General features: G+C 38.9%; 1 protein-coding gene across 1 annotated transcript; it reads right to left on the bottom strand.

Moving 5' to 3' along the window:
* Nucleotides 1-2,347: 2,347 nt before the first annotated feature.
* Nucleotides 2,348-8,327, bottom strand: kptn (kaptin (actin binding protein)). Its single transcript, XM_044041207.1, has 12 exons — nucleotides 7,929-8,327; nucleotides 7,147-7,229; nucleotides 6,973-7,057; nucleotides 6,830-6,884; nucleotides 5,967-6,045; nucleotides 5,698-5,771; nucleotides 5,112-5,218; nucleotides 4,347-4,451; nucleotides 4,193-4,256; nucleotides 3,968-4,103; nucleotides 3,299-3,463; nucleotides 2,348-2,769 (listed from the first exon to the last, which is right to left on the bottom strand). Exons 1-12 carry the CDS (start codon nucleotides 8,128-8,130, stop codon nucleotides 2,605-2,607), a joined length of 1,320 nt encoding a protein of 439 aa, XP_043897142.1. The 5' UTR covers nucleotides 8,131-8,327; the 3' UTR covers nucleotides 2,348-2,604.
* Between the last annotated feature and the right edge of the window lie 5,588 nt (nucleotides 8,328-13,915).

Below are 13,915 nucleotides of genomic sequence, written 5' to 3' on the forward strand. Positions count from 1 at the left end.
CAGACCAGAGAAGGTAACAAAAAAAAACCATCAGGTACCAGGTACTATCACTAAAAGAAAGAGTAGAGTCGAGCTGAGTCATGCGTGAACTGTATCATGGAAAAGTTTGAACGTTCTTTTGGCTCAACACAAAATGGAGGACACAAGCTAGTAAACCATCGCATCTGAAAACGAGTGTGTGGAAGCCCAATTAGGACGTGTTTGGTTTGAGCTCATACACAAACATTGTTTGATTCGGAGCTGGAACATTTGGACAACAAGTCTGCTTGGAAAGCTCATAATAATACAATTTCTGTAATACATTTTACTTATAGACCGATAGGCTTTTAAAGGTTCTCACTCTTTCAACTGCTCATTCAATTTAAAGTTGTGGAACAGTGTTACGTATGGAAGAGGATTAGGGCCAAAACAAAACAAAAAATTCTGAGATTAAAGTCAGAATCATGAGGAAAAAAGTCAAAATTCTCAGATTAAAGTCAGAATTCTGACTTTTTTTTCAAAGAATTCTGACTTTATTTTATATTTTTAAACTTTGTTTCCAAAAAAAACCCACGTGGCCCTAATCCTATTATAATTCCTAACATCCAGTACGTATAAAAAATAAAGAAAAAACAACCTGTCATTAGCATTGTTTTGACAAAAAAAAACAAAAAACATTTCTGCTACACTAATCTCACAATGATCTCACAATGATAATTTATAAGGAAATTATGAAACTTCTCACATCACTGTAGTAGCCAAAGCTTCACAAAAAACAAGGCACTAGTTGTGAGATTAAGTTTCTGTCCGTGTGAAAATGTGACAGGAAACTCTCTTGAATTGTACACGTAGCAACGACATGTTTCAAGCAGATGTGTGTCGTATCAGTGTTTATCCTTGTGCGTTGGTAAACTTGTGGGGGGGGGGGGATGCCCTGAAGGCCGGTGTTCACAAAAAGCAAACATGTGGAACGAGTCCTGGAACAAAGTTCTACGGATGAAACAAAAAAATCAACTTTCATTATAAAAAAAGGACTTCAATGTAAAAGTTAAAAAGAGAATCGATACCAACAAACAAACAAACAAACAGCTCATAACCTAAAGCCACAACATCATCTATCAAACATGGGCATGATTTTGCTCTGACACGACCACAACTGCAACTACAACAGCATGAGCTGAGAAAGTCAAGAGAGTCTGTGGCTGTCAGATACTTCAGAGTCACTGACTTGCAAAGGATTTTACAGCTAATATTAATAAACCTTTATCATTGCAATTACACCTTTAAACGTGGAGCATGGCGTGTCCCACACACTTTGTTCTGTACCAGTGTAAAGCTACTCAAATTTAAGCTGTAACTTTAATGTAACACCTTTTACTGTCAGTCAGAATGTAGTGAAGAACAGGAAGAGTACTTGTTTGGACTATAAATGTTATGAATAGCTCCATAAATATGCACCACGTGGTAAAATGACAGGTCAGGTCTTTTTTTATCTTTTTTTTTTAAGTAAGGTCACCTTTTCTGAGTAGAAGCAGAAGTTTATGTCCTACACCAAAGCCTACAGAGAAAAAAATTTGTGTTTCTCACACTGGCTGCTGTGTTACCTATCGACTGCTGCCTCGTTTGGCAAGTTTGTCTTGTTTTGACTGAATACCTCATATAATCACACTTCAATAAACCTGAATTGTACCTGTTATACCACATCTTTTAGGTGTAGTTACACATGATTTCTGTTTTTTGTGTCACTATGCCGTACATTATTGACATCTCAGACATAAAATCTCTGCATAGCTGGTGTATGTCCGGTCTTACTTTATTGCCATTTCATCCATTCGTTTTTATATTTTAATAGATTGTTTTTTTAGATTAGATTTGTCGTTAGTCAAATCTAAACTTAGTCGCCGGGGGTCTGTAAAGTCGCTAAATATGCACACAGAAACGGCACGAAACGTAAACTTAAGCAAACATACATTATTTTCCTTTCTTCCCCTGGCTCTGTTCATTCTGTCTCTGTTTCTGTAATTAAATCTGTAATGTTTACATCGTCTTCTTCTCTGTTTTTGGTAGAGTGTTACAGCAACAACTTACAGTCCTGTCATATGTACTACAGCGGTTTGAGGGGTTCCGTGTGGACGGAGATAATTTCCTGAAATGATGGTGTATTTACGGGAAAAAATATTGTTTCCGTTTTGTGCCTTTTCCGTTTTCAGGCTGCATTTCGCAGTTTTGTTTATTTATTTCTCCGTCTAAAAGAATGGAGGGAAAATAATGCTCCACTCCACTGACATCAACAACATGGCATACTAGACTTGAATGCACACAGGAATCGTGTACACTATGTAAATATTAAACAAAAATGATTCAAGTGTTGTGACCCAAATGTGTCATTTATTATCTTTCCATTACTGTACACTATCTACAGCAGCTCACCTCAGTCTAGATCATTACATATGTCCAGTGAACTGTACTTGCTTGTTTTAGTTTGAACACCTCCGTCATTAACACGCAGCAGTTACTGTGGTGATTTCAATCCATGTCTGTGATCAATGTTTGACCCTGAGAAAACACAAGGCACATACTTCAGGCCTGAACCACTGACTACACGTGGGAGCAAGAGTTCTCATCTCATTCTGTCGACGTGTGAGCGGAACACTCTTCTTTCTTAGCTGCAGCATCAGTCTCCTCAGTGTCTGGAGCTTTAGCCGACTCCAGCTCAGAACCGGCTGTCAGTGCAGACACCTTCTGTATTATCCGCTCTAGGACCAGATCAGCAGTGCAGGTGAGACTGTGCTGCACAGACAGAGAGAGCAACAGGAATACAGTGAATATGTTTGTTTGAGACAAAGTTGAGATTGTTGCTGATCAAAAAGTGATTTTTGAGCATAACAAGGGGAAAATTAACATGTGTAATTTAGTGTTTTATCAGAGAATGGGAACAAATGAGAAAGATAACTGCCTGTACTGAACTGTACATGAGTTCTGCTCATGACCAGCAGAGGTCAGCGATGGTTACCCTGCATGGACACAATGAATTTTCACCCTTTTTTCAACATAATCTTTGCAAAAAACATAAATAAATTGATCAAAACATTATTCCCATTCATCCTATACAAAGTGGCATCACAATCAAGTCAGAAAAGCAGGTATCCAGGTATCCCTGCAGACCATAGGCACCTATAGACATGTGCAAAAAGCTTTTAGACCCCAAACAATTTATAATCATAAAGTAAGGATGATGTCACCTTAATGTCATTACACAACCAGACAATGACATCATACTGTAGTGGATCTCTGTGAGGCAGCTGAGAACCACACACACCTGTAAGATATGCAGTCCTTTCAGTGTGAGGACGGCCAGCTCTCTTAGGCCGTCCCCGGTCAAATCCAAGTATATGACGGACAGCAAGGGACTTGTGAAGCTCCGCCTCCACTGCAGCTGAAACTGTCCGCTCCCTGCTGGAGTGAATTTGTAACACAGAAGTTCCTGCAGGGGGGGAAAAGTGGTGGACAACACAGGTCTCATCAACAACAACTCACAAAACAAGATATTTGAGGATGAACCCATCATAACTCAGTGCCTCAGAGCCAAACTGTTGTCTATTAATTACCTTTACCACTTCAGTGAACCACACTATTGCACCGTGGGGGAAGTACTTTTGTGATGATGATGCCACATGCGTAGAACTGTCTTAATCCATGGCTACAAATAATACCAACATAATACATTTTCTAGTATTTAAATAATAAATAACTTTCAAGTTGCATTGAACAACTACTTAGGAAAAACCTTAATTAATTTATTTTTTATTATTTTTTAGAAGAAGACTAGTGCCACACAGTAGTGCATGTGGCTAGCACTGATGCCTTGAAGCAAGAAGGTTGCCGGTTCCCATCCCAGTTAGCTTTCTCCCTTAACTTAAATGGCACAGCTGAAACCCCAATAAAACAATTAAGTAATTCTTGTGTCAATACAAAAAGAAAATCAGACCTGTCCGTATGTGCCCAGCAGCACCTCCTTCTGTCCATCAAAATCCAAGTCAATGACCAGAGCACACAGCACTGCGTCACAGTGGTGACTTTCTGAGAGGCATGCGGAGCGAGAGAGACCAAACTCCTGCACGTCTCTGAAAGAGCAGTTTAATGCACACATCAAACAACACACTTATAAAAACAACAAAGGTAAAACCGTTATCAGAAGAATCAGGTTTCTGACCTGTAAACGACTGCCATCTCAATGGTGCTGGTCACCAGAAGGTTGTAACTCTCCTTTTCCACACCTGAAAAATGTAAAAACATCAATGCTGAGGCTGCAGATTCAAAAAGAGTGAATTGAGAGGGAGACAAACTGCAGCAGACCGGTCACATACTCGTGTCTCTGTTGGCGTGACTGGGCTCAGCGTGGCAGCTCAGAGGGAACAGCAGAACTGTAGAGATTGGACTGTCAAACTGGACCCGCCAGCTCTGTAAAACCTCTGATTAAAGAGCAAACGCCGTCCTTAATATACACTCGGGAACAGTCTGAAAGTGTATAAACCACTGCTGCAACTTCTACTAAGATTAACTACAAAGACAGGAGACGCAGCAAGCAGTCATGAGAGATATCATCTTAAAAAAATAACAAAACATTTTTACACAACTGCTCTGGTTCTGTCAGAGATTTCCTCCTTTTGAAAGGGAGTTTTTTTCTCTCGACTGTTGCCTAGTGCTTGATCATTCTGTGAATTGTTGGGCTTCTCTGCTCTCTATATTGTAAATATAATGTATGCTGTGATTTGGCGCTATACAAATAAATTTAATTTGCAGGATATGGGTCTGTATTGACAGTGTGAGAAAGTGAGCAGCATTGGCAGAGGTTTCTAGCTTAAATGTAAAACCTTAGGTTTGTTGACACAGCTGTATTTTTAAATGAATGAAATGACAAGTAACAGGCTGGAAAAAATGTTTATTTTACTGTTTGTATGTAACTATGGTGATAGCAAGGGCATAGGTTTGCTCTATTATGTAATGTTCAGTTGACAAAACAATGAATTGCATAGAGGATTTTAGAATACAGCAATAAATAATGTCAAAAACAGAAAGTCTGCTCAAAGAGTGAAACATCTCTCAGAGAGGAATCTATGTGTTCAACTCACCTGGTCCAGTCTGGTTTACCAGAGCCAGACCAACGCAACCATTCTGACAGCCGAATGCTGAGAGTCTCCGGCCACCAGCTAAATTCAACACGTCCAACCAGAGCACGCTGTGTGGAAGGAGGAGACACAGGGTTAAGAATGATGCATAGTCAAAGGTGCTTCTTTTAAGATCATATATGCATGATAAATGACACGTTTTTTTAAATAATGACGTAGCTTTCAAGTGATCTTGTTGTAACTCAATTTTCTAATGTGACAATCTTTGATGATTGGTTTTACCCAGGCCTCAAAATTACAAGGTCCTCAAATAATTTGACAGATATTTAATTCATATTTAAAGATGAAAATTCAGAGAAAAAACAAAAACATAAAGAGATGGTGAAAAATATTTAGTGCAGCCCTGGTCTTTAAGGGATGAAACTAAAATAGTTCTGTACGGTTTTATTGATGGGAAAACATGCAGACTCGACCCACTACTCCACCATGTGGCCCATCTCTTTCAGACCACAACTGAATAAAATGAACAGAATAAAACATAGAAAATAAAGAAGAACTTCTGATGATCCACACACACACACACACTAACTTGCTGGGCAGCTGCTGTAGTTCAGGGAAGAGTCTCTCCACAGGCTGCTCCTCAAACTGGTGGAGGGAGGCGTTCTGTTTGAAACAGATGAGTTAGGCTCAGTGATGCTCAAATGTTTTACATGATGAATCACAGGGAGTGTTTCCTGCAATCTGTCAATGTATGTAACAACCTAAAGAAATCATTTGATAATAATAATAATAATGATAAAAAGGTGAGGTTTACATTCACAAATTACACAAATACAAACACGCTGTCTTTGAGCTGACCTCTTTGTACAGGTGTATCCTCTGGTCATGGCCACTGAGCAGAAACACTGTTTCACTGTTATTATCATCACACTGCACTCTGAGAGAAAGAGAGAGGGAGACTTACAGTTATTCATAAATGATCATGTTACAAGACAAGTTTTCAAGCCTTTCATGCAACACTCAGGAGCAGATGATTTAACACGAGGTGAAACAGTGCTGTGATATTATATATCAATTAATTCAATCAACTGCCACAACAAATATGATGTTTGAGTGAAGTACAAGTGTATACTTATGTATAAGAAAACAATATGATACAGAGGACTCAATCTGTAGAGTTCATGTTGATTTGACAGTTAGTATTTATTAGATATCCGATTATCTAATTGGATGAACGATTAGATAATCATCCATCCATCCATCTTCACAGGGATAATTAATCGTCATCAAATCCAAATCACAATTTAAATGTTATTGTTTCTTTGTACTTGCATGCAAGTACAGTCATGAAATACTTTGATGGTACCTCATGTGGTGCTTCATCAGTTATTAAATCTATACCAGTAAATATTAAAGTGAAGCCTGATTTTTAAGAAAAACCTAACAAATTAAATCCAATCATAATATCTGTGAGAAAAATTGCAATTATTTATTTTACAGAAAATCCTTCAGCCCTAAAACTGGTTTGCAATGATGACACTCTTCACTCTCTGTCACATTTTCACTGTCATGTCAGTGTGTCATGCCAGACTGGTGTGTCCAGGAGACAATATGGACTGCTGTCTCTGTGGGACTGAGAAGTCAGTGACGTCTGGATGTCACACGTGTGATGTATCTGTCTTCACAGAGTGGTTTTCACAGCCCTGCCACAGCAAACTTACTCGGTGTGATACAGCTGGAAGGGCGTGAACTGCAGCTCCAGATTCAGACAACTTTCTGTTCAGAAAGAGAGAGGCACACAGACAATTAGTGAGGGGAAACATGTGTAACGGCACCAAACACATCTGGACACTCATTCACTCACGTGCTATGGACTCCAGGTTGAACTCTGAGCCGGGCTCATAGTCACAGTAGATGTTCAGGAATGGAGTGGCTTTGTCACCAGAGTCCTGCAGGAGACAATGCAGCACTATCATCATAGAGAGCATTCACCACAATAAAACGATAGTAGACTGTATCAATACTGCTATGAGAATACCTTAATAAATGTGATGCCCACCACCAGACCTCTGTTGGGTGCAGACTTGTTGAAGGCATCAATGGATACAATTTCTGCATCAACTAGATCGAGAACACAGGTTCAAATCTCAGCCACATACACCAACAAACATGGAACATAGAGAAGCAGTGAATGTTAGTCAGTGGTTGACAACACACAGGTGTTGATACTAGAAACAATTATTTGATTGATCAATTATTAACCGATTATTTAATGAATCATCAACTATTTTCATAACTGATTAATTGGTTTGAGTTTTGGAAGATGATTAAAACAACTTTTCTGATTTGTCATCTTCTTAAATGTGAATATTTTCTGGTTTCTTTGCTCCATTTGACAAAGAAATCATTTAAAATTGAAGACATTTGAGAACATCATCATTTACAGGTTTAAGAAACACAGATCAAGATTTAGTTGATACACTTCATAACTTCTGATAAGACAGTGATATTCCAAACCTTAGCATGAGGAGAATTTCTCTGTCTGGATCTCTGTGAATTTTCATTGAATGCTCCTGCTCTCAGGGAAACACTGCTGTACTATTTATGGGTAATAATAATATACTGTATAGTGTAATACATGTGTCATAATGATACTGACCACATAGAAATGGAAAAAATAGGAATATTCCACTGGTGAACTATCATGATGCTTGTTCTTATTAAGCTGTCAGTTGCTCTCTGTAAGGTCACATTACATTTAAAATGCACTTTCTTGTTTATGGGACAACCAATTAATAACCTCCTGAATCTCTGAAATACCTGGTATGTATGTGAACTGAACCTCTTTGGCCACAGGTCTGATTTTGTGCTGCAGCTCCTGGTATCTGAAACACACCACCTTCCCTTTGAGTGTGGCCGCCAGCAGCTCCTGCTCTCCGGCCTGACACAGCCCGTAAATGTTGCTCTGCGAGGGGAAGCGGCTGAAACTGTCCTCCGCGAAAGGATACAGCTCACGGAGCATTCTGTAGATTAAGATTAAACCGCACTAATGTCGTCAGAATTGTCGGGAAGTTTACAGTTTCATAGTCGTTTTTTGCTTCATCTGTACTCCAGGCTGTCTCACTCACGACACTATCACACCAAGGAAAGACGAGCGAGAAAAGGCAAGTTCCTTTCAAAATACAGCTAACTCGCACATTAAACGCCTCATTCATTCATGAGGCGTTTGTTTTAGTTTGAAGACAAAAATATCTAGTTTCCGTTTACAGGCTGTTTTAAAATAGCTTGACAGCCATGAACTGGGAACAAAACATCCGGTGTGTGCTACATTCATAGTAATCGGACATTTGTTTTAATGATTCCAATGTTCGAACCGAATATTTTCTGTCCATTTTATCAATCATCTTTTTATTTTTGACTGTTGTCCTTATGCATTTATGCATCAATTTATTTGTTTCTTTTCCCTTTAATTTTTCAATGTTTGCTTTGCACATACGCTTAAATGATCATAACTGTTGCGGCTGATATATTCATGTCACCAAAAGTGAGCACCTAGTTAGTGGACACGAATCAAAATATCGTGTGAATGAGTGACACTGTTTATTTTTCATAGCCAAAAATTAAAATGTATGTTTTAAATATATTAAACTAATTTGCAGAAAATGTTAAACGACACAGCTTCCCATTGCCAGTGAATGCAGCACATCGTTTTTTCTACTTCATGTTGTAAATTGAAGACTGATTCGACATTTTACATGCACACTACTGCCACGTAGCGGTGTATTTGTTTAATACAAAATACACCTGTTTCAGCTCACTTGTGCTTATTATTGTGTTGTTTGTTCCATTCAAGTAAAATACATTATATATACAGTGAAGAAAATAAATGACACATTGTATAATAAGATAAGATAAGATAAGATAACATAGATAAATCAAAACTAAAATACTGTATGCATTTTTACTTACTGATATCGTATACATTTGTGTGTATTCAATTCATTATATTCCCATGGACAACATGGACCATACATTAAGAAAGCTGTTCAAAATAATACTAAATCTTATTCGGGCTTCCTGTAATTTTCACAGCCACACGTTAGTCTGTTATATTAGGACATGTCCACTAGATGTCAGCAGAAACAAAGTTAAAATGTGAACGTGGGCACACTTGGGATGGAAAATGGAATAGACAACTAGTATTCTGGTGAAGGCCTCGACACTGGCCTGAACATGTACAACTACTTATTTGCATTAATGTACATATGACGTGATGGATCTCCGGTCTCAGTAAGTGAATGAATAAAAATAAAACTAGAGTTTTTAAAACAACAATAACTAACTCAAACAGAATTGTTTGTTTACAAAACTAACTAAAACTAAAGTGGTTGTTTTTTTCATACATAAGCCTTTTGTGTTCATATGAAGTGTATTTATTTTTTCTCTGTTGAGCAATTTTGAAAGGTTGTATTTTCATTAAATTTAATTAATTACAATGTTGGATGTAAGGCTACACAAGTTAAACATAGCATCCGTTATGTAGTTAGTAGATGTGTCTCATGAGGGTTTCTTTATTACTATTATTTATGTTGTTATGTTCATGTGTGTCTTTAGTCTGTTGGCTAGTTGATTTTTAACACACTATTCCTCAGCAGTATGATGCACATTTTGCACTTCAGTCTAGTTTCGTGTAGAGCATTTAAAAAAATAAAAACTAGCAAACCCACTCTTAAAACTAATTAAAATAAATTAATTTTAAAAACAATAAGTCAAAATTAAATAAAAACTAAAACTAATAAAAAATCCCAAACTATTATAACCTTGCCCGACTGCAGCACTGATTGATATATTATGGTGATGTGCTCCATTCATCATAATTGTTATATGGTCCGTCCACAGTGTGTGTTACAGTGTTCAGTGTGGGTTGGGTGAAACAGAAGGAGATTGGGCCCTCAAAAAGGAGCTGCTGCTGGTACTGCTGGTGCTGCTGGTGCTGCTGGTGCTGCTGCTGCTGCTGCTGCTGCTGCAGCACACAGTGGATGTTCCGAGGCAACAGTGTGCCACACATACACCCCCACTTCTTCTACTAATACCATCTGCTAATCCAAGTGCAGGATTACTGTCCACTGTAATCACTCATCCTCCACACGGACACACCTCAACCCACAGTGCATTTCCTGACTCGACACACACACACACAGGTTTGCACAGCTATTCTTCCTAGGACACTGTATTGACTTACATTCATTTGAACGGCCTATAAACAAACACTTATCCCTAACCTTAACCATAACCAGTTTATTCCTATTCCTAACCCTAACCTGAAATAACCACAATTCAAATGTTCAAAAAGATTCTGCCTCATTAGGACCAGGTTTTATTCTTCATGGGGACTACAGGTCCTGACAAGATCAACAAATAGAAGAACACACACACTAGAACTTCATGGATTTTTATGGCGGCTCCCCTCATTGATTGATTTGTTAATAGTGATAATAATAATAATTACTTCATGTAGTATCTTTGCAACAATACAATCAGGGTTGCAACGATTAATCGACTATTAATCTATTACTAAATGAACCGTCAAGTACTTTGATAATACATTTGTTTTTTAGTTTTCTGATTTTTGCAGCTCTACATACAGCTCTGAAGTGATTTAAAACACATGATTAAAAACACACCTGTAGACAGAAATTTGTTTTTTTTTACAGTTTATTTAGCACATGTTTCATATCCTGTCATTTTCAAAACTCTAGAAACTACCAATGATCAAAATGCACATTTTTCAACTGCTTAAACTTAAATCAGTGGTTAAAAAAAATGACACAATCTAGTCACGCATTACATGTGAAATGTCATGACAGTGATCTAACTATCAATTGATACAACTGCGACTAAGTAACTGTTTTATTTGCCTTATAAACATATCTTTATGGCAACTGAGAAACAATCTCAGTTGCCAAACAATATCTCAGGATAATAAAATCCACTGACACCTCATCATTGATGATTGTTTCCATATACAGTATTCCAGGTTCAAGTATAAATAAGTGGTATCTACAGCAACAATACTGCAAATGGTAAATGGTCTGTATTTATATAGAGCACTTTTCTACTCTTGATGACCACTCAAAGCTGCTTCACACTCCAGTTTTGCATCTATGTTTTCTATCACTCGTCTTTCCTACCCATTCACGCAGTGCCGACACAGCCATCAAGGGGCAACCTGGGTTAAGTGTCTTGCCCAAGGACACATGGAGTCAAACCCACAACCTCTGAGTTGAAAGAAAACTTGCTCTACCACTGAGCTACCGTCTCCCTACAACACAACATGGAGAAGGAAGGTGGTCAAGCAGGATGGAAAAAGACATGGCGGTCTCAGGAATGACGGGACAAGCAGCACAGATGAGAGATGGTGGTGGACCTGGTCTTTTAGAGGAGGCCATGGGCCTGTTTGAGAGGCATGTGTGGACATTTCTCTCCTCATGGAGGTGGAACATGTATGATTTGTATGTCTACATTCACAAGTAACCTTTTCTCCAGGCCATAAATGAGGCCTGACACAACATCACAGCCGACCTGGATTAAAAAGCCCAAAAGTTCTTTCTGAGATGTTTGACAGATGAGAAACTAGGGCCAAATCTGCATGACAGGGTCGATGTATATACAACTCCACCTCTACATGTCACGATTCACTACACACTGGTCCACAGGTGTGGGTAATTGGGGGGGGAAATGGGGCAGGAGGTAAATAAATATGTGATACACATAAGGAAAGAAACAAAACAAGACAAAGAAGAGAACATACAGTATATAGATCCTTCAGAGTTCAGCTGCATCTTCTCCCTGCAGATGAATCAGATCCACAAACACAGGACATCTGAAGGTCAAATTTATCTTAATGATGACTCAGCGATCTGAACACTCACTCTGTGTCGTGAGTCAGCATCTCACCCTGTGTCTCATAAACCGGGACAGTGTCTCATAAACCAGGACAGTGTCTCATAAACCAGAATGAGGACACGAATCAGGTCTGAAAACCACAATGTAACCATGATGGAGTTCCTGTACAGTGTGTGTGTGTAGAAGAGGGGGTGGGTGGAATGGTTAGTGTCCGTCTGTGTTGAGCTGCTGGTGGCACCTGGTTTGCACAGAAGGGATTACAGCGAGCAGTGTGTGTGTGTGTGGCCTGAGAGTGTGTGCGTGTGTGTGTGTGTACTGAGTGATTGGGGTTGACAGCAGCCTCTGTACTGCTGGTCGGCCTGCAGATTTAGCCGACCTGTTTTAGACACTGTAATCTGGATTAACTGCAGCAGTGTGTCAGTGGGGACGACGAGCACAGCCTCACCCCCACTCTCTGCCCCTTCACCTGCTTCCCCACACACACACACACACACATACATCCCGCTCATGTCCTCTCCCCTCCCTCCCTTTCGTTTACCTGTTACCTCTCTTCTCTTCTTCTTTGTTACTTTGTTTTCTTCCTTATTTCCACTGAGTCTACAGAATCTCCAGGCCTCACTCACAACATTCCTAAAATAAAACAACTCCTTGCATCATTCTGGATGCATCTCTATAAAGGACAGCTTTGGGAGGGGGGGAGGGGGCCGTCAGAGAGGGATTTTATCTCAGTCCTCCTCCCATTTCTCTATTTACAGACAGGACAAGCTGTTCCACTGCATCGCCATCATCCAAGTTGAATCAACAGCGTCTGTATTACATGTAGATGAAGAACACAATTCACCAAGATATAGTTGTGCATGATTTCAAAAAACATTCACATTCACTTCACAGGTTAATCCCAAGTGAGAATACAACTAAATAACTTGTCAAAAAGAAAAAGTTAGAACATTTTGAACTTAATCAAAATTAGATATAAGTCAGCACAAAAGTCTGTTTAAATTAGTTAGATAAAGATAACACTAGAAACAATGCGTGCACATGCAGAGATCGTCTAAGTCCGGACACATGCACACACGGTCTTCCCTCAGCTCGGGAAACTCAGGAAAACAAAGTGGAAATGAAGGAATTGCATGTTTTCCATGTGTAAACCTGAAGTTTCCACTCGGTGCAGCTCCTCCATCTCAATCCTCACTTGTGTGCAGCTTCTTCCCTCCATCCACCTCACTTTCTTCCAGCTGCCACAGCCTCTATCTTCTGCTTTCTTCCACCCTTGTCTTTCCTTTTCTTGTCTTTTCTTTTTCTTTAGATTCCCTCAGTCGAAACACAGACCCGTCTCTCTCTCCTGTCTGTGGTTCTCTCCAGTTTCCTTTGCTGCTCCAACACTGAACGGATTGCTCTGTCTTTCCTCGCTTTATCTGGAGATAAGATACTTACTTTTCAGATAAAGCATATTATGATAAATCAAATGAGCTTTGTCGCTTTTGTGCATCCAAGCGTGTGTGTGTGTGAAAGAGAGAGAGAGAGTGTGTGTGTGTGTGATTACTGCATGTGTATATGCAGATGTTTGGGAGATAAATGTAATCTATTAATTATGTGTGAATTTACAGCACATGTGCAATAGGGAAACATGACTGTTGAAGAGAAAAGAGGGGGAAGGAGAGAAGTTTTCTCTTTCTAAAACTAACAAAGGAACTATTTTGTGATTTTTTTTAAATTAAAAGTAAACAATATTTGTTTAAAATGTGGCTGCTTCCAGAGTTATGATTTTTTTTTTTTTAAACCTTAGCTTCTAGTGCAGGTTCATAGGAACTTTGATGTTGTTTTTTTCAGTTTGGTTTAAATGTAATGTGTACAAGAGCAATATTATGGTTTTCAGGGTTGAAAATAATTTCTATCATGTT

This window comes from Solea senegalensis, linkage group LG13 (genome assembly GCF_019176455.1).
Source record: "Solea senegalensis isolate Sse05_10M linkage group LG13, IFAPA_SoseM_1, whole genome shotgun sequence".
NCBI classification, from domain to species: domain Eukaryota; kingdom Metazoa; phylum Chordata; class Actinopteri; order Pleuronectiformes; family Soleidae; genus Solea; species Solea senegalensis.

What these genes read in the sequence shown, in the direction of transcription:
- kptn (XM_044041207.1), bottom strand. Translation starts at nt 8,130, where the DNA reads ATGCTCCGTGAGCTGTATCCTTTCGCGGAGGACAGTTTCAGCCGCTTC. An exon ending in GGTAAACCAGACTGGACCAG is followed by an intron (nt 4,452 to 5,111) that starts GTGAGTTGAACA and finishes CTCTTTAATCAG; the next exon opens with AGGTTTTACAGAGCTGGCGG. An exon ending in TCACGCCAACAGAGACACGA is followed by an intron (nt 4,257 to 4,346) that starts GTATGTGACCGG and finishes TACATTTTTCAG; the next exon opens with GTGTGGAAAAGGAGAGTTAC.